Raw genomic sequence first — 21,402 nt, forward strand, 5'->3', positions numbered from 1 at the left:
ATCTGATAATTATTTCTCGTATAATCTGCTTGTTTTCACAGACGACACGTTATTTCTAGTATTAATTAATCTTAATTAATGCTAAAAATAACGTGTAGTCTGCGAAAACAAGCAGATTATACGAGAAATAATTATAAATCCCTTGAAAGACCAAATGTATTTTTTAAACATGCATTTCAATTCTGTGATAATGGAGCATTTTTTTCAAATTTCAACGAAGACAGAATTTCAATGAGCTTTATATTGAAGAATATTGAAAGCCGTGGAGTTTAGCTACTGTTAATTACCTTGTCAGATTCTTTTTATCTGCAGCTTTTAATGACTCACTTAATGGAACAGAACCCTGAAGACATGGGGGACCTTTATTTAGATGTAGCTGAAGCTTTCCTGGAGATTGGCGAGTATAACTCTGCATTGCCCCTATTGAGCGCTCTTGTGTGTTCAGAACGATACAACCTTGCAGTTGTCTGGCTCCGTCATGCAGGTAATTACATTTAGAGACTGCAAGTCTTGTTACTCAAAGTCAATCTTTTTACAGTACGATGGCAGTTATTGAAAGAATCAAAAACTGGTGAAACAAGCATTTGCACTTGCAAGGAATGAAGACTTGCTGCATGTGACACAAAAAGATCCATCCTGCTTTAATTGAAAAGGAATTATTTATGAGGATTTACATACTTGGCACAGACACAGTTTGTTTAAGAAAATATGATTGTAGTTATGAAGAAAGATTAGATAAATTAGAGGGGTTTTCTTTGGAGCAGAGGGGATATATAAAATTGTGATGGGTTTAGGTAGAGTAAATTGAATTCCTTCAGGTGAGGAATCAAACACTAGGGGGCAATGATTTACAGTCATTGGCATAAGGAGGAAAAGGAAGCAATTCTTTCCTCCCAGGGTGGCCGGGATCTAGAACTCACTGCCTCATTGTTTCACCATCACCAGGAACTGTTTCGGTTTTAAATAGTTCTAAAGTATTAACTGAATTAAAATTACATAGCTGGCACAGTGGGATTTGGAACTTCATGTTTAGCCAAAGCATTTGGTAACTGTCCAATAATTTAAACACTGCACCACCACCGTGCACTATTGTCAGTTCCCTGTAGTAGTAGCTAATACACATTTTAGAGATGTGTACATTAAGAGAATTGTTAAAAGAGTTGGACTAGAAAGAATAGAGAAAAAATATGAGAAGGAGCTAGAGTGACATGATTTTGGCCATTGGAGGGAATTAAATATAATACTTGGTCAATTGATCATTAATATTTCATGGATCTGTCTAATTCATTGAAGATTGCTTTTGATAAACAGTCTATTAAAGTATGACATAATTTTATTAATTTTTGGAACATTTTTGGTCCTGAAAAAATTAATTGATTTGATTATCTTGATTTTTCTCCAACGTAATGTTTAATGTGTGTAAATGACAACGTCAATGTGGTGTATCAAGAAATTATTCTTATCCAACTCTGTATATGAAGCTCAAAAGGGAACAGATCTTGAAGAGCCAGAGGAAACTGTGGGCCCGTTTTGAAAAGGGCTTTTGTTTTTGTTCATTCTGACTCACTTAAGATGAAAGTTGGTCAGACATGACCTATCAACGAGGTAGTAGTGGATTGGAATATGCAGCAATACTGCTTATGCACAAGAATATTTCATATTTCTAGTTTACTTTGGTGTAATTGTATGGTTTGTTCTTTATGTTATTTTCATATCAAATGCACGCGGATACATGGAAATGGCGGCAGAGATCTGTGATAAAATGATGGCAGTGGTAGCTTTGTACCATCATGCAGGCATTTCTCTCTCAACTTGTAACAATATTGGCGATGACCAGAGAGACTTCTTATGTAACTGTGGGGAAAATAGCCAGGAAACATTAGACATATAATATTGTATCTTTTTAGATCTAAACTTGCCAAAATTTGTCAAGATGATAATGGAATTTATGTATAAATGTTTTAACTCTTTCATACTAGAAGTACAGTACCATTAGAATTTGTATCACCCCATGAAGAAAATGAGTGAGTTTTACTCTACCAAATAAGGGCCTCTTTGCATCCTTGGGCTGTGAATGATACAGAGCAAACATCAAGCTACAGAATCCCTCTGTACTTCTCAGTCTGACTCGTGGAAGGAACCTCACCACCCAACATTTTTTCTTTCCCTGTATGCTCTCCCTCAAATCTGGAAAACTTAATCAGTTAACTTCCTAATTTCCAAATTTTGTTTTAACCACATACTCCATCTATGAATTAACGTCCATTCCTCAACTTATCTCCATTTCAAGAGATACAGTATCGACTAGTATCTTCCATTTGCCCACCGACTCCCAACGGTTACTTTCACTGCACTTCCGCTCATCCCAGATTCTACCTGTCATGAGATCATAAGTGATAGGAGCAGAATTAGGTCATTCAGCCCATCAAGTCTACTCAGTCATTCAGTCATGGCTGATCTATCGCTCCCTCCTAACCCATTCTCCTGCCTTCTCCCCATAACCTCTGACACCCGTACTATCTATCTCTGCCTTAAATATATCCACTGACTTGGCCTCTACAGCCTTCTGTGGCAAATAATTCCACAGATTCCTCTGACTAAAGAAATTCCTCCTCATCTCCTTCCTAAAAGAATGTCCTTTAATTCTGAGTCCTAGACTCTCCCACTAGTGGAAACATCCTCTCCACATCCATTCAATCCAAGCCTATGCATCTGTTGATTCCTTCCCTACAAACTGCAGCATCTTAGATTCATCTTCACTGTAGCAGATAGAGCCATCATCCACGTCCTTTTGTTTTCCACATTCCATTCTGTCCCCTTGCCTTTCCACTTGTTCAAACCTTTAGACCAACCAGTGTCCATTTTCAACAAATCGCTCCCCACTGGTTACAGCGCTTCCAATGTCATGCCAGTGCCAAATATTTATCATCTTTCTGGAGTATGTGTATCACTGTATTAATTATGGGGTGACATTGATGACAGGGAAGAGAATAGAATTAAACTTTTGGAAAAGGTAGTTTATGCTCAATTCTAATTTTTGTTTTGATGATAGAGTGTTTGAAAGCCTTGGGCCATATGGAGCAAGCATCGGAGAGCTACGCTAAAGTAGTGGCAATGGCACCTTTACACTTGGACGCACGCATTTCTCTCTCAACCTTACAACAACAATTGGGGAGGCCAGAGAAAGCTCTCGAAGCACTGGAATCGATGCATGATGCTGAAACGTTAACACATGATGCGAGCGCAGCTCAACAGGTACGAAATGTAGCTACCAGTCAATTCTAGTTGCAGACCTTGTGTTTCCCTGCATCTGGAGAAGCATATGCACATGGCCAAATAATGATTTACTGGCAACATATTGGATGCGTTGAAATAACAGTAAATATTTACTTACTGCAATCGAAATTTGGTTAGTGGAGTAGGAAGGATTTTGTGTCTGGCTTTTACTCACGTACCCGCATGCAAAGATTTGAAATGAAATTTTCCACCGTAAATGGGTCATTCAGCCTAAAGCTTGAAAGAAAGAGTGCATTCTTTTCATCAGTCCATCATAAGGCCCATTTACTATGGTACATTTCATTTTGTAATGTGCATGCAGGTATGTGTATAAAAAACAGTTTTGAAATCCTTCCTATTCCACCACCAACCAAATTTCGATGGCAATAAGTAAATATTTGTTGTAATGCTTTGGAGTGGTTGAATAACTTCTTCAAGGATGACAGAACCACCACCTCTCTTTCATTAACACTAAATTCTTGTCTTGCAGGCAATATTTACATCCTTAAATCTTTTTTCAAAAAGTAGGCTACTATTCAAGCTGTTAAATGAATGATTCATGGCCAAAAGGATCACATCCAGTCAGCATGATAATATGTGTATTTAACTGGTGAGCCTTCTTTGGCGGGGCTAGCTGGTTGAATATGACCCATGTCTGTAGAAGTCAGGGAAGGAGCAAAAATGTCACTGCCTTATGAAAATGCTGACTTGAGTAAGATCTGTGAAATCAGTTTAGATATACTTTCAAAGTTGATTTCAGCTAATTCAAGAGATTTGTTTGTGAGTGCAACAAACCATTAGGCACACAGGGTTTTTTGGTTATTCATTAAGTTGCATTGAGGAAGGTTATCCTGAAGGCTCCTCAAATTAGGCCATGCGGGTAGACATTAGGTACAAAAATGGTGTTACCACTTTGTGAGTATTACCAAACAGTCAACAGAAGATACAGGAACAGATATGTAAGCAATGGTAGAGAGTTGTGATAAAGAGTTATGGTACTCAGTGATTTCAATTTTCCAAATTTTAACTGGGATTGCTTTAGTGTAAAATGCTCAGAGCAGATTGGGGAGGTTCTGGACATTGAAAATATCAAGGGTTGGATAAAGAGAAAAAAGGAAATACATAGCAGGTAGGGAGAACTAAAGAGGAGTGAGGCAGTCAGGTCTATAACAACTTTAGAGAGATGTTTATATCATCCTATCCATACATCATGTAATATGTTTGGTTAATAACTGGTGTAGCTTTATCTATCTTTTAAATATTGTTCCATTACATAAACAATGTTAATACACGGTGTCACATTGGAAACAGTTTAAAATGAGCTTAGGAGTGTCAAACATATTAAATTTGTTTAAGTCTCGTGTGTTGATTAAAATGACATTGATGAAATTCAAAGAAAATGCCAGACTACCTGTGGGATGGTCAGGGATGAATGAACAGAGCAGGAAATCTAACATAAGAACAACTGAAACTAATTCTGTAGAATTCATAATTCCTAGTACAATTTATGGAGTAAAAACAATGTCAATCTGCCAGTGGTGACAGTTTTCTAAAGGAGAATTTTAATTGCCTGTCTTTCTTAAACTTTGTTTTCATTAATTTAAAATCATCATATTTCCTAACACTCTAATAATCACTTGTATGATACTCAGGAATTGAAGCTGTTACTTCACCGTTCAACCTTGCTATTTTCACAAAAAAAGTTACCCGATTATGTGGATGCTTTACTTGCCATGCTCGCAATGCTCCTAAAGGTGAGTTGAAATTTAGATTTTGTTTCACATTTTCCCAGTCAACAAATAATTGCTAATTAAAAGAGATTTGATATACAATTCTGATATCAAAGTAAAGTGGTCTCTTTTACTTGAGGCCATTTAAAATTGCATTTGTTCAAACTCACTGAATTCACTTTATATCTGTAGTGGTTAACAAAGGAATATTGGAACATGTTGTAAAGACATGATTTTTAAAAGGGAATAGAAAAGAAGCAATGTGTGTGCCAGTTTAACACCCATGATATTGTAAACGACATGTGTAGGAAAGAACTGCAGATGCTGGTTTAAATCGAAGATAGACACAAAATGCTGGAGTAACTCAGCGGGACAGGAAGCATCTCTGGAGAGAAGGAATGGGTGACGTTTCGGGTCGAGATCCTTCTTCAGAATGAAGAAGGGTCTCAACCCGAAACGTCTCTCAATCCTTCTCTCCAGAGATGCTGCCTGTCCCCCTGAGTTACACCAGCATTTTGTGTCTATATTGTAAACGACAACTGGCTGAAGTGCATGCATTTGTGTTCCATGTATAAGCTCATAAGCTCTTTCCCCTCACCTTAGCTTAATTTTAGCACTTTACGTTTGTCTGGTGAGGATTTGTGCGGATTAAATTAATGGAGTAGATTATTTGTTGTTGGTTCAGTAACTTGGGCAGCAGTGGAGGTACTACGGATGCTGGTTTAAACCAAACATATACACAAAAACTGGAGTAACTCAGCGGGTCAGACATCATCTCTGGAGAAAAGGAATAGGTTTAGGGGAGAAGGTAAAACAGGGCTGTGTGGTGCTGGATAACGATAAGGTTGGAGGCTGTTGAGACAGTCTGAAGAAGGGTCTCGACCCGAAACGTCACCTATTTCTTCTGTCCAGAGATGTTGCCTGTCCCACTGATTTATCTAGCATTTTGTGCCTATCTTCAGGCTGTGGAGACAATTGGGTTCAGAACCTGGAGCCCGAGAAATTTAAGGCAGGAATCCTGTACCCAATTGCAAGTCAATAATGATACTGGATAAACGCTTGTATAGTATCTGCGGAAAGTTTTACGATAGTCCTCCCCCTATTCGCACTTGCGATGAACACTGACACATGAATGGGATTGTTGGCTGAGAACTTACAGGGAACCAGCAGAACATGCCGCGGGCCAGCGGCTGCGTCAGCAGGACTGGTGGGCGGCAGCTTCGACCACCCCGGGCCGCGGTGTTTGAGCCGCGGGACAGTTGTAACATCGCCCGGGGGGTATCGCCTCAGCGCAGAGGGAGAAGAGGAGGGAAGAGACTGGAGACCTAAGACTTTTGCCTCCATCGCAGTGAGGAGATGTTGGGTGGACTCACTGTGGTGGATGTTAATATGTGTTTATTGTTGTTTTTTATTGTATTGTATGTATGACTGCTTCAATTTCGTTCAGACTTTGGTCTGAATGACAATAAAGGCTAACTAATCTAATCTAATCTAATCTAATCTAATTCAAGGCATCAAGGTCTTCAGAAGGAAAAACAAGTAAATTAACCGAAACATTTTGGCAAAGCAGAATCAGGTTCCAGCAATATTCCCTTCAAGACAGTATCTCTGTTATATTTAAAAAAAATAGAGAGGATTTGGAGATCTCCCTCTTGTTTTAAGTTTGCTGCTGCAAAGGCGTAGAATTGCCTGGTTTGACTTTCTGGTTTAAGTTATTTTCACATTGTATTCAATCACAAACTAGTTTATAAATTGCAATTGTAAATTGTAAGTTTGAATTTTCATGAAACATAAATGGTATTCTGCTCAGGGTACATTGTGAAATTTTACTAATCCAATATTCTTGGGATTTTGGTGGTTCTCGACCGCCGTTTATGTGGTTTATTGGTTATTATTCCCAATAATACGTCAATTAGCAATGTCATAACATAGTAAATCATCACAAGCACTAAACATTGATAATGTTGTCTGACAAAATAAAGGGATAAAATTAACTTGCAGAATTCAGAGAACCAGCCTACAATGACTGTTCTATTTGGCTTCTGGAAATTGCAGCATATACAATGCCTCTCAATATTTTACCTCTGTCGTTAGTACTTCGTGTTTTATTGTGAAAGAAAACACCCAAAACTGACAGAATTTAAAATGCTGCCAATTGTTGTCATGTTTATTTTAAGATGTTGGCAGCACGTCTCCCTCTTGCAGGAAGTTTTGTTGGGTTGGAGATTTAGCTGTTATTTGATTTTCCTTTGGGGGAAGAAAATATTTACTGAACAATATGTGATCTTTTTTTTTTTAAGTACAAATTATATTGAATATTTTTCTAGGTTGCAATGAGCAGGGCTCAAGTTTCATTGGTTTCAAGGTCCAAAATTGGGGGAAAACATCTGTATCTTGTCAAGGACTCAAGAGATAAAGTCAGTGACATTGATGATCAGGAAGCTGCATATTTGGATGTGAAAGGTAAGGTAATCATGAGGTTTCAACTAAAAACCTACTCATTGCCAATAAATGAGTCTGGTGTCAATCTACAATCTATAGGTTTGAGCATTAAGCTGACATAATTAGTTGTATGCATTGCTTGGTCATTCTTACAAAATGAGCAAGGCAGAATTTAAATCCTCTGCAATACTCTACATGAAATGTCTATAACTTTTAATCTAACATTCAGAGTTTCATATGATTATGTCACCTGAGTTGATGGATAGAAATTTAATTACTGTGCTATATTCTATAGACTTCAATAGCATCTCAACTTGACTTATTTAAAAGTTGTAAACTGGATGCTGTTGCAAAATCCTACATATACAGGCACATGCAAAAACTATGCAGCACAAATAACTTTTTCATTGTTTATGGCTGCTGTTGTCCTGCTCCATAATCACAGAATCCTTCGTTTGAAGTCAGTCCTCATTCATGTTATTCATCTAACATTGCTCAGCACAGGTTTTTCGGTTGAAATTTAAAAAAGCTTTAAAGGTACTTCAAAGATATTATTCAATACATTATCTTTATTCAGATGGCACTTTATACCAAAAGCATTCTTGATATTTTTTTCAACACCATGAAAATTGCAACAGCCACTGGTCACGTAAGAGCTTAGCACTGAAGATAGAATGAGATCATGGGTGAACTGTGATCCCATGTACTCCCTTTGATCTGTATCCTGTGATATCTCCAGTTATCAAGTCTATCATGTTCAGGTTAAAACGTAATAACCATGTTTGCGGAGTGTTCAGTACCTATTTTGTGGAGAATGTTGCATGGAAGTGTTTCTCAACTTCATTCCCATTGCACTATGTTCTAATGAGCAGAATTAATTCTTTATTGATATTCTGTCAGCTTCCCATAATATTTTTACATTTTTAATCTAGTTCAAGTTCAAGTGAGTTTATTGCCATGTGTATAGGACAATGAAATTCTTGCTTTGCTTAAGCACACAGAAAATAGTAGGCATTTACTACAAAACAGATAAATGTGTCCATATACCATGATATAAATATATACACATGAATAAATAAACTGATAAAGTGCAAATAGCAGAAAGTGGTTATTATTAATCAGAGTTTCGTCCAAGCCAGGTTTAATAGCCTGATGGCTGTGGGGAAGTAGCTTTTCCTGAACCTGGTTGTTGCAGTCTTCAGGCTCCTGTACCTTCTACCTGAAGGTAGCAGGGAGATGAGTGTGTGGCCAGGATGGTGTGGGTCTTTGATGATACTGCCAGCCTTTTTGAGGCAGCGACTGCGATAAATCCCCTCGATGGAAGGAAGGTCAGAGCCGATGATGGACTGGGCAGTGTTTACTACTTTTTGTAGTCTTTTCCTCTCCAGGGCGCTCAAATTGCCGAACCAAGCCACGATGCAACCGGTCAGCATGCTCTCGACTGAGCACCTGTAGAAGTTAGAGAGAGTCTTCCTTGACAAACCGACTCTCCGTAATCTTCTCAGGAAGTAGAGGCGCTAATGAGCTTTTTTGATAATTGCGTTAGTGTTCTCGGACCAGGAAAGATCTTCAGAGATATGCACTGGACTCCCTTCAAGTCTGATATCACTCCTAGAAGTACACCTAGAACTGGTGAAACCTGATATTGAACCAGAGATTGGTATATTGTGAAATAATTGCTATCCTCTTGTATTCTACCTAAATAAAAGATCGAGCCAATTTGGTTTTTTGATAGCTTTGGAGTGATGCACCCCTCATTAGAATCTCACATTCTTCCCATTGAAGCCAAATCACTTGCAAGCCAATGGGAAATATTACAAAATAAATAATGAACAGAAAGATTGTCAATCAATCCATGCACATTAAGCTATCTAAAATAAAATAAAAAACTGTTCTTGTCAAGTGATGCCCTCCAGGATCTCATAAGCAAAGTGTGTTCCAGCAGAGAATGCGCTCCATTTCAGACGGTGAACTTTATGATCTGTGGAAGCTCAGAAGAAAGTGAAGATGTCAGATATTTAGATGACTGAGGGAGTTGGGAAAACCTGAGCAATCTGATGGCGTTAGTGTGTCGTTGACCTGTGTAAGAATCTCTGCCTGAAGCTGCCTCCAGTACTACCAGTGCAACGAAAGAAGCTGTCTTAAGGTTTCCGTGGTAGTAACAAAATTTGCTTTTTATTGTTTTCACACAGCTTGGCCTGTTGTTTTCAGTTGTCTTGCTCGAAGAAATGTTATTGGCCTTGGCCGAAAGGGGAAATCCCACTGTCATTGGGGTATCCTTTTATTCTGCACCAAATAGAATACTTGCTATCAACAGTAATCATCCATTTTCTTTCCCCCTGAAGTCCAATGGGTATTGTGTACTTTGCTTTTGTGACTCCATCATTTAATTTTGTGTATTGTGATCTGTAAGCCATCTTTTCCTCAGTTTCTAAAAATGGCGACTTACTCACTTTTCTATCTTTTTCAAAACAGGGAAAACTAGTGTTCTGAATAAAGATGACTGGTGGAATTTATTGTTAAAGGCAATTTACACCTTGTGTGACCTCATACGTTTCAAAGAAGCTGAACTCTTAGTGGATTCTTCCTTGGAATATTACTCATTTTACGATGACAGGCAGAAACGGAAAGAGTTGGAATACTTTGGCTTGTCAGCTGCTGTTCTGGACAACAACTTCAGGAAAGCATACAATTATATCAGGTACTGCATACTCACCCAGTTTCGATGACAAAAACTGATTCATTTTAATGTAGTGAGAAGCATACTATTTACATTGAAAATCATTCATCAACGTGAATCGTCATCTATTCCTTCGCTCCATAGATACTGCCTCACCCGCTGAGTTTCTCCAGCATTTTTGTCTACCTTCGATTTTCCAGCATCTGCAGTTCTTTCTTAAACATCTAAATAATCATCGTATTTTGGAGGCAGTGGTGCAAGGAAATATTGTAACTGTCAGATAAAAAGAAAACATAGACTATTATTTAAATAAAATTTGTCATGGTCAGGGTGTTTCAAAATGCTGAGTAGCCAAATAAGTATTTTTGAACTGCAGTTGCTTTGTTGTGAAGGAAATGTAGCAAACTAATTTGCACTCGTACAGCCTTGCAAACCTTAATGAAATAATGTCTTAATTCATTCTTATTGGACATTAAAGGATGTATATTAGTCAAATATTGTCTCCCTGGTGGAAGTATTAAAGATGTCACAGAGTGACTGCAGAAAATTCTGGAGGAGGATGGTGAACTAACTGCTTTCTTTGAGTTTTGGGGAGAGTGCGTTTCAGAAGATCATCTCCTTGCATCTGACTAGAATGCATGCAGAAAAGAAATCGGTGACTGCTAGGTAGACAAAAACCAAGCAGGCAGGTAGTTCAGGAGAACTCTGAGGGCATCTTGCTGTCTAACCAATATTGAGTTTTGATGGGGAAGTCCGTGGGCAGTGCAGCATCTACCGAGAATAAAACAACATGGTGAAATGCTTTTGTTGTGTGCGATCCAGTCAGCGAAGACTACACATGATTACAATCAAGCCGTCCACAGTGTACAGATACAGTATAAAGGGTGTAGATTGGTTATGCATGTCAACCAATCACATATAAGTTAGCATCACTAAGTCCACCCCACTGTAACGTTTATACTAACACTTGCTTCCGGCACTGCACAGTTCGAGCAGCAGTTAGGATGTTCTGACAACTAACCATCCTCTATGCTGTTAAAGTCTCTATGCTGATTAAAGATGACTTTGGATCACATAGTGTGTATAACTCCTGTTTACACCCATGTTTACATGGTGTCAGAAGTGGGATGGTGGGGGCGCCTAATGGCAGTGTTCAGGTCTTTCGGGTTGATGCACAGACGGATTTCATTTTTGTCCTTCTTGAAAGTGGCAACCATGGTTGAGACCCAGTCGGTGGGGTCGCTGTAAAGTTTAGTCCAAGATAAAGTCCAGTATAGGTTTAACGTGAGAGGGAAAATATTTAATAGGAATTTGAGTAGCAACTTTTTCACACAGAGGGTGGGGTGTATATGGAATGATCTGCCGGAGGAGGTAGTTGAGGCAGAAGCCATAACAACATTTAAAAGACATTGGGCCAAGTACACGGATAGGAATGGTTTAGTGGGATATGGGCCAAACACGGGCAGGTGGGACTAGTGTAGATGAGGCAGTTTGGCCGGCATGGGCAAGCGGGGACGAAGAATCTGTTTCCATGTTGTATGACTCGTGCTCATAGGAGCAGAATTAGGCCATTTGGCCCATCAAGTCTACTCCGCCATTCAATCATGGCTGATCTATCTCTCCCTCCTAACTCCATTCTCCTGCCTTCTTCCCATAACCCCTGACACACGTTGCTAAATGATTATCAATTCTTAGATTATTGACACCTCCAATTTGCCAACAGTACATTTAAAATCAACTGGCCGATGCATTTTGCCTTTTGTCTTCCTCCCTTCTTGAAGAAGGGAGGACTTTTGCTGTTTTCGAGAGCAACTGGTACTCTCCCAGAATTCAGAGATTTGAATCATTTGAACCAATGGTCCAATGAATGCAGTACCCGCCTCTGATATCACTTCGTTTAAAACTCTTGGTCACAGGCCATTGGTGTGCAAAGTACCATTGATACAAAGTCATTATATATCATAACAAGTACTTTAATTAGAATACATACAGAGACCATTGCAATGAGCACTGTAGGCTCAGTCGTAAATTGAACTAACTAACATGGCTGCCCGCGTTCCACCAGGTGGTAGTGTGAAAACCTGACATGGATTACGATTCAGGTCAGCAGCAAAACCAGACACGGATCAAATCAGTAATATTGTTTGATCTACAATTGGGTCCTGGTGACTTGATTTCCTTTGGTCCATTGTAATACCATGTCCCTTGTGATTGGAATTTTTACAAGTTCTTACATGTTATTTGCAACTAGCTTATCTGTTATCATCTGGATACCTGCAGGGTAGCTGTGCATAAAGTGAATCAATCACTTTGTTCAGCTGAGACGTAAACCCAAGTTGCAGAACCCCAGGCTACAGTCTTTCAAACATGCTGAGGACAGGGAAAATATGTTGCACCCACGTACAAAAATCGGCGCAGTGTAATTAAACCCACTAACTTCAGACAACTCAGTTTAATCTCAGTGGTGAAGATCTAGAAATAACAATCAGGGGAATTAGGTTAAACAGGGATGGTGTGGGTAAATGAGGAGAGGGAGGGGGCATAAATTACCTAAAATTGGAGAATTCAATGTTTACTGTATATCATTGTGTTGTAAGATACCAAAGCAAACACTTGCGCTGGTTCCACCATGGGTGTTGCTCGGACTTGAGGCCTTGAGCTATAGGGAGAGGTTGGACAGGCTACGACTATTCATTAGAGTGTAGGGGGATGCAAGGTGATCTTGTAGAGGTGGATGAGGATCATGAGGGGGATAAGTAGGGCAGATGCACAGTATTTTACTGAAAGTAATGTAATCAAGAACAGGAGGGCCTTATGTTTAAGGTGAGAGGTGAAAGATTTAATTGGAATCTGATGGGCAACATTTTCACACAGAGGGTGGTAATTGTATGGAACGAGCTGTCAGAGGAAGTAGTTGAGGCAGAAACTATAACTACATTTAAAAGACATTTGGACAGGTACACGGATAGGACTGGTTTAGAGGGATATGGGCCAAACGTGGGCTGCTGGGACTGGTGTAGATGGGGCACCTTGGTCAACGTGGACAAGCTGGGCTGAAGATTTGATTCCGTGCTGAATGATTCTATGACGAAGAGAATAATCTGAAATAATCATTGTTTCAACTGGTACGAGCTTGATGATTGTTGGTTATTTTGTTTAGAGTGTGGTTTTCAATGTGACTTTGGTTTAATCTGGAATGTAAATGTAGAGAAAGCTAGGAGTGACCAGTGGACTGCACAATGCCCTCGGTGAATTCATACTATTGTTAAAATGTTTAACAAACTCAAGTGCCTGTTGACATTTGGCCAAATTCTGATTGTTTTTTTCCTTTAGAGCATGCTGACTTTTAAAGGCAGCAATGGAACAGCTTGTAAGAAACATTAACTCTTCTGATAGTGCTGTTCGTAAACAGTGATGATTATTTGATGACTTTATAAAGAACTAAACTTGAAATTTGGAGGACTTTAGTTAAGGGGAGATTCTGGATAGGCAAGGCTTGTTTTTCACGGAGCATTGGAGGTTGAGGGGTAACCTGATAGGGAGGTATAAAATTACAAGAGGTCTGGATGGGGCAGATAGTCGGAATCTATTGAAATTGAAATTTGAAATCTTTGTATTAGTATCATTCTGTTTGAGTGTGCACTTTGCCTTAATTAATGTTTCATATTTCCAGCTCTCTTTGCAGCAAAATTGATGATTTAGTTCAGTTTAGTTTAGAGATACAGAGCGAAGAAAAAGGCCCTTCGGCCCATCGAGTCCGCACCGACCAGTGATCCCTGCACATTAACACACACTAGGGACAATGTTTACATTTATACCAAGCCAATTAACCTACAAACCTGTACATCTTTGGAGTATGGGTAGAAACCGAAAATCTCGTAGAAAACCCACGCAGGTCACGGGGAGAACGTAAAACTCCGTACAGACAAGCACCTGTAGCTAGGATTGAACCTGGGTCTCTTGCGCTGTAAGCACTGTAAGGCAACAACTCTACCGCTGCACCATCGTGCTGCCCAATGAATTAAAGCATTGGACTGTTTGAAAAAATGTTAACTTCAGAAAATATTTTCTTTACAAAGAAAATATTATTGGTTGGACTTAACAGAAGAATTGCATGATTTTTGTCCATAAACTTTCAGGGTCATGGTGATGGAAAATGTGAATAGACCTCAGCTGTGGAATATCTTTAACCAAGTTACCATGCACTCACAAGACCTGAGGCACCATCGGTTTTGTCTGCGGTTGATGCTGAAACACCCAGAAAATCATGCTCTCTGTGTGCTCAATGGACATAATGCTTTTGTGGCTGGAAGCTTCAAGCATGCTTTAGGTAAAGACGAGTGATCATTCTATAACATGTTATTTGTCGGTAACAAAATAAACTGCTCTCTTTCCCAGTTTTGATGAAGAAGCTTTTACCTGAAACATGAACTGTTTATTTTCCACAGATACTGCTTGGCCTGTTTTTCCAACGTTTCCTTTTCCTGCTTCTGACCATGTAAACATTGCGAGGGATAGGAATTTAACACTTTGGTTTCGGACATTAAGGTCTACACTGTCAGCTAAAAAGAAATGACTAAACTGAAAACAAAGTGCTTCAGAGTTTTAAAAAACCAGAGTAAAGACAGCATGGGAACAGGGCTCTATCGTTGAAAGAAAGCATGGAAAGCAATATCCCAGTGAGTATAGTTGGAAAAGAGGCACTGATAAATTTAAATAGAGTTCAGAAAAGATGGGCTTGTGTTACATGGTCAATCAACATATACGAGTCTCCAATGATGACTGATTATGTTTATACACGTCAGATTATTTACTGACTTTTCTCACCATTTCATTGTAGTCTACACTTGGGCCTGAATAGCCACACCAAACAACACCCCAAAAAGTACATATTAAAATTGGTATATGTATCATATTCATAATATTTTTAAAGAAAATCTAAAACTTTGCAAGGGGTTTAGAGTCTTAGAATGATACAGTGTGGAAACAGGCCCTTCGGCCCAACTTGCCCATACCTGCCAACATGTCCCAGCTACACTAGTCCCACCTGCCAGCATTTGGTCCATATCCCTCCAAACGTGTCCTATCCATGTGCCTGTCTAACTGCTTCTTAAATGTTGGGATAGTCCCAGCCTCAACTACCTCCTCTGGCAGCTTGTTCCATACACCCACTACCCTTTGTGTGAAAAAGTCACCCCTCAGATTCCTATTACATCTTTTCCCCTTCACCTTAAACCTATGTCCTCTGGCCTTCGATTCACCTACTCTAGGCAAGAGACTGTGCATCTATCCGATCTATTCCTCTCATGATCTTATACACCTCTTTAAGATAACTCCTCATCCTCCTGCGCTCCAAGGAATAGAGTCCCAGCCTACTCAACCTCTGCCTGTAGCTCAAACCCTCTAGTCCTGGCAACATCCTCGGAAATCTTCTCTGTAGCCTTTCCAGCTTGACAACATCTTTCCTATAACATGGTGCCCAGAACTGAACATAATACTCTAAATGTGGCCTCACCAATGTCTTATACAACGGCAACATGACTTCTCAACTTCTCAACTTGCCTCATATTGTGTTTTGAATTGAATTCTGTCTTTAATTTGTGTAGTAGTCATGTCTCTACTATTTATTTCATTCCGCTTACATGTTTTTCCTCTACTTGCTAAATTTTTGTAAGGTGTCCTTGAGACTCTTGAAAGGCGCCCATAAATAAAATGTATTATTATTATACTTTCTGATAAAATATTGTTATCAAAAAAAGACAAAATGTGGGCAGAGTAACTCAGCAGGTCAGGCATTATCTCTGGAACATACTGGTGACGTTTTGGGTTGGATTTTGTTAAGTTTGAAGCAACGGCAGTTAAACTCCAACAATTTGCTATCCCGTTGTCCATACATCTGGATGATTCACATCTGCTTACCAAGGTACCGATTCCTCCACTTCCTTTAAACTGCCCAGCTTGTGTTTCCCCACGTTCCTTTTGAACTCATCAAGCTCCGATTTCTCTCACTCCCTCTAAACTCGTGAAAGCCATGTTTCTCTTGTTGAATTTAAATTCCTCAGGCACTATTTTACATTCTTCATTTAAACTCACTAGCCCCTCTTTCCCAAACTTTTATCAGTGCCTCTTTTCCAATTATACTCACTGGGATATTGCTTCCCATGCCTTCTTTAAACACTGGAATTTGTTCCCATGTTGTCTTTAAACTGACCAGGTTCTGTTTCTTACACTCCTTTTAAATTTGTCAGGGCATTTTCACACATTCCCTATTCGTATTCCCTTCGGATGGTCAGACTGAGTCCAGGCTGACCATCGATCACCCGCTGGCATTAGTTCCATGTTATTTCACTTTCTCATCCACTCACTAGGGCATTTTACAGAGGTCAATTAACCTACAAACCCGTACATCTTTGGGATATGGAAGGAAACCGGAGCACCCAGAGGAAACCACTGCAGTTGCAGGGAGAATGTGCAAACTACACGCAACCAGCACCTGAGGTCAGGATCTAACCCGGGTCTCTGGCGTATGGGGCAGCAGCTCTACCACTGTGCTGCCGTTATTAGTTATCAGTGTAACATCGAAAAGATTGTGAATTAAAAGCATTTTTGAAGTATTAATAGGAATAACAGCAAATAATTTGGAACAGTGGCTAGTTTGGTAGCATCGTGGTTTGAGGGTAGCAGATTATTGGACAATTACTCTTTTTCATTTGGCAACGGTATCAAAATCAGGAGGCATAGATTTTTTTAATTGTTGGATGGAGCAGACAGGAGATCCGAGGATGTTATGATCTGAAACACGCTGCCCAAAGAGTGTTAAAGCATAGATCTTCATCACATTTTGAAAATATACTTGAAGGTCTACTTGAAGGACTCCAAATTGCAAGTGTGTGAATCTAGGACTGGAAGGTGAGATCAGATTGGGTAGCTTTTTCCACCACCATGAGACAATGAGTTGAATGGTCTTCTGTGTCACAGAATTTGTATGATTGTCTGAATTATTTAACTAAACCTTGGTTCTTAATTTTAAATTGCAGGTCAATATGTTCAAGCATTTAGGAATCACCCCAATGAACCTCTCTACACTCTCTGTGTGGGTCTTACATTTATCCACATGGCATCTCAGAAGTTTGTTTTGAAACGACATCCTCTTTTGGTGCAGGTTTGTCAAATTTATTATATGCAAGTTTCAAGTTAGGGGTTTTCTGGGGTGAATATCTGTCTATTGAACTATATTGATACAACATGTTATAAATAGGATGTATAATGCAATGAAAATCAATATTTTGTTGTTATAGTTTCTGAGAACACTTTTACCCAAATTGGATAATGTTTGGTAAAACATTCTGTTCAAGGACTGTAGGAGATTTAAAATGTTGTGAAAAGGTCATTTTTGATAATATTTTGCAGAGCAATATGTTTCATGTGAGCAATGATTATATCAATGCTAAGCTGATTTTCATACAGCGCTTTATGAATGACTGTATTTTGAATTTGGATTTGAGTAGTGTCTGCACTCAAATGAAGAATCCTTCAAAATAAATTAATTTTCTCTTGGATCAGGAGGATGCGGCAATATTTAAATGGAGAAACGTGTGGGATTTGACGGCAGATTTGATTATGCAGTTTTTCTTTTTTGAGTAATAAACTACAAGGTCTGGTGATCCATTTCAGCATGGAGAAAAAGATGTGCCAAAGGCACTTGTATCATACTTTTGTGCGATTATGGGTCGAATCTTTCTGACCTGATCCCAGTGCCTGGAATTGCTGGCTGTGAACTCATCACAGACACACACGCTTATATTAGGTCCAGAATCAGAAGCACTGCTTTGCCTGTGGGAAGCATTGCAGTCTTCAGTGTAATGGGAAATCCAAACCAAAATATTTGACAAGACATAAGAGGACATCTCAGATTTTAAGTGAGTCGAATGTTCTGTTAGTTGCTGCCAATTGCCAGGAACATTTGGGCTGTGGCATCAAATATTTTAGTAATTTCACATAGGTTTGAGTTGCGTTTAAAATTAATCATTGTAGCAACACCAATGTTTTCAATACTCTTATAAAGTTCAAAAAGAGAAAGCAAGCAAGATGTTCACAGAATGTTGAGCCTGCTAAAAGAGGAGGGCTTGGGAGGGGCTTGCTTTTGGGGGGGGGGGGGGGGGGGGAGTTCACAGATAGCCAGCAGCCTAATGTTTGATTTATATGCAAAAGTTTTTAATTGTGCTGAAGCTACCAACATGGGGAGACATGGTCGAATTGAGGGGAAAACAATTCTCTCTGTGGATTGGCAAAGTTGACGAGGCAGGGTACACAAGACCAGAATTAAGGATTACAAAATAATGGAGAATGTAAAGCCCCTGTCCCACTTACGTGACTTTGGCACGCTAATTACGCAACCTCGTGGTCTTGTTGAGGAGCGACGGTCCCGCGAAGGTCGCGTGCGACTTCATGCGTCCGCACAGCCGTCTGGAGCGTTTGACGTCATTTGAAGATGGACACAAAATGCTGGAGTAACTCAGCGGGACCGGCAGCATCTCTGGAGAGAAGCAATGGGTGATGTTTCGGGTCGAGACGCTTCTTCAGTCTGAAAGAAGGGTCTTGGCCCAAAACGTCATCCATTCCTTCTCTCCAGAGATGCTGCCGGTCCCGCTGAGTTACTCCTGCTTTTTGTGTCGATCTTCAATTTTCTTGGCCCCGCTCTGGGAGTAGAAGTGGGGGCGGATCTGGACCTGGAGCCCCAGGCCGAGCTTGGCGATCGTTTGCCTGCTTCTGCTGGTGTTGGAGGTGAGACGTTGCGTCGCGCCAGGGTTTTGGGCCTGTCCCACTTTGGCCGTCAGTTACGTGACAGGCCAGTGGCGCACAAAGATTTTGTTCGCTACAAAATTTCGGAGCGCTGCGCGATACCGCGCACAACCCCATACCCATGAATGATTGAAGACAAGACTTTAATTTGTGGTGTTGGTTATCAAATATGAAAGAACCCTTGAAGCAGGATAGTTTTACAAGCTCACGATTGTAAGCACCTTTGTAGGTACCACGATAGGTGTTTTTAATTTAATCTGCATGTCTTTTCTAGGGATTCTCCTTTCTAACGCGATACTTGGAACTTCGAGGGCCTTGTCAAGAAGTCTACTATAACATCGGACGTGCATTACATCAACTGGGACTCGTGCATTTTGCAATTCATTATTATGAAAAGGCACTGAAACTCCCTCCTCTTAAGTTAAACGTATGTACAATGACATTTTAAACTGTTGATTTTTTTTGCTCCTCTCGCACAGCAATATCCTCAGGGGAAATATTTAGGTGACAGGAATAAGGTTTGCAAGTTATTGACTAAAAATGTCGCTTGCTGTCTAGTGCAGTTATGGGTTGTGTTGAATTTAATGCTGAGTAGCCTTTTCTTCTTTCGATCTTAATTTATTCCAGTGTTTGTAGCTTTCATTTCAGCAGTCAGTTGGTATTTTTATAGAAAGGTTTTGGTGTTCCCACATAGCCCAGAAGATGAAGACAATGTGTACCAGCTTTTGCAAAGGAACAGGCATGATCTGGTGTGAGTCAAGTTAGCAAAACTCAGCTGGGCAGCAATGTCATCTTCACAGCCTTGGGCACGATACCTACTGACATAATCCTGCAATATCCTAATAGGTATCTAATGACTGGTTGACGGAAGGCAAGTGTATATCAATTTGATAAGCATAGAATTAGGCTCGGCACTATGAACATTTGACTTACAATTAAAGGCTGGTCTCTGGAAAATACTGAGTTGATACTTGTGGAATCATTACTTGAGTAATATTTGTTGTTCTCCAGCGAGGAGTCACATTGTATTTTTAAACCACTTTTTCATAATATTATCTTTTTTTTAAAGTAAATTTTTGCAATATATTAAACCTTAAATAACTACATTTAAAGTTTCCATACTTAAAGTATACAAACATAAACTACTTTTAATAAAGGAAAGCTATTGTCAGGATCCACCTCAACCACCTTCTCCCAGTTGCTTAAGAGTTGGTTCTTCAATCACAGTGTGAATTCCTTCCACCTAAAACGGACGGACGTGATCTCCACCACGCATCAGTTTATTCAAAGAGGATGCCGGGTTAGGCAATTAGATTAGTTTATTGTCATATACACCAGGGTGCAATGAACCTCCTTGCTCAGTGGTCAGGACAACATTAACCATTGCATTGCCTTTTTTTGACCTCTAAATTCACTGACTTAATCAAATGAGAGGAATTGTGGCGCACCCTTCTCAAACTTGGCTATCCTCAGAAATTGGTCTCTATCTTACATCCACTTAGAGATGTAAGTACCAAACTCTGATTTTGACCAATAGACTCATTTTGGACTGGTATCAAGAAAGACGGCCATCACTTCAAACCTTTGCTCAAGGATTCGTGCTAAAGTGCTGCATCTCATCTCCAACCAGCTTCCCAATGGAATGGACGTCATATACAGACCTGATGGGAATTCTTCAACCTAATGCACCTCCTTTATAGTACCAACATCGCCTCAACTTTATTCTCAAGCTGCACTTCTCAGATGATGTACTCAGAAGATATTCCCACTATATAGTTTAATTTACAGATACAGACTGGGAACAGGCCCTTCGGCCCACTGAGTCCGCACCGACCAGCAATCCCCACACATTAACATTATCCTACACACACTAGGGGCAATTTATACTTCTAACAAGTCAATTAACCTACAAATCAGTATGTTTTTGCAGTGTGGGATGAAACTGAAGATCTCGGGAGAAATCTCACACTGTCGCGCGGAAAACGTACAAACTCCGTACAGACATCACCCATGGTTGGGATTGATCCCGGGTCTGGCACTGCAAGCGCTGTAAGGCAGTAACTCTACCACTGCTCCACCGTGCCGCCCTTTATTCCTTTAAACGTGCTCCTCCATTTAGTAAGTCCAATCCAGATTTGATCCTTGGCCCTACATGCCCAACCCAATAAGCCTGGATTCCCTTTTAGTCCAAATATCTTTCTATTGACCTTGAATAGAAGCTACAGGAAACATTGGAGCTACTGAGGCAGAGAATATAGCCACGGCAGGTCAGAATTTTAGGCTTAGGTTTATTATTGTCTCGTTTATTGTGATAGAGTGAAAAGCTTTGTTTTACATGCTATCAAATCAGATAATACTGTGCATAAATGCAATATAGCAAAACTCAAGTACAATTGATAGAGCAAAAGAGAAGATACAGAGTACGGAATATAGTGCTCAGCACCAGTTCGACAGACAAAGTCTAATGTTTGC

General features: G+C 39.7%; 1 protein-coding gene across 1 annotated transcript in view; it reads left to right on the forward strand.

The window, feature by feature from the left end:
- gtf3c3 (general transcription factor IIIC subunit 3) overlaps positions 1 to 21,402 on the forward strand; it is a 51,903-nt gene that overhangs the window by 28,449 nt on the left and 2,052 nt on the right. Inside the window, exons 11-18 of the mRNA XM_033023728.1 lie at positions 313 to 484; positions 3,053 to 3,255; positions 4,929 to 5,030; positions 7,334 to 7,469; positions 9,924 to 10,149; positions 14,268 to 14,458; positions 17,166 to 17,290; positions 19,205 to 19,357. Coding sequence (XP_032879619.1) covers positions 313 to 484; positions 3,053 to 3,255; positions 4,929 to 5,030; positions 7,334 to 7,469; positions 9,924 to 10,149; positions 14,268 to 14,458; positions 17,166 to 17,290; positions 19,205 to 19,357 — 1,308 coding nt within the window. The remainder of the gene's footprint in view (positions 1 to 312; positions 485 to 3,052; positions 3,256 to 4,928; positions 5,031 to 7,333; positions 7,470 to 9,923; positions 10,150 to 14,267; positions 14,459 to 17,165; positions 17,291 to 19,204; positions 19,358 to 21,402) is intronic.

Source organism: Amblyraja radiata, chromosome 7 (assembly GCF_010909765.2).
Source record: "Amblyraja radiata isolate CabotCenter1 chromosome 7, sAmbRad1.1.pri, whole genome shotgun sequence".
NCBI lineage: Eukaryota > Metazoa > Chordata > Chondrichthyes > Rajiformes > Rajidae > Amblyraja > Amblyraja radiata.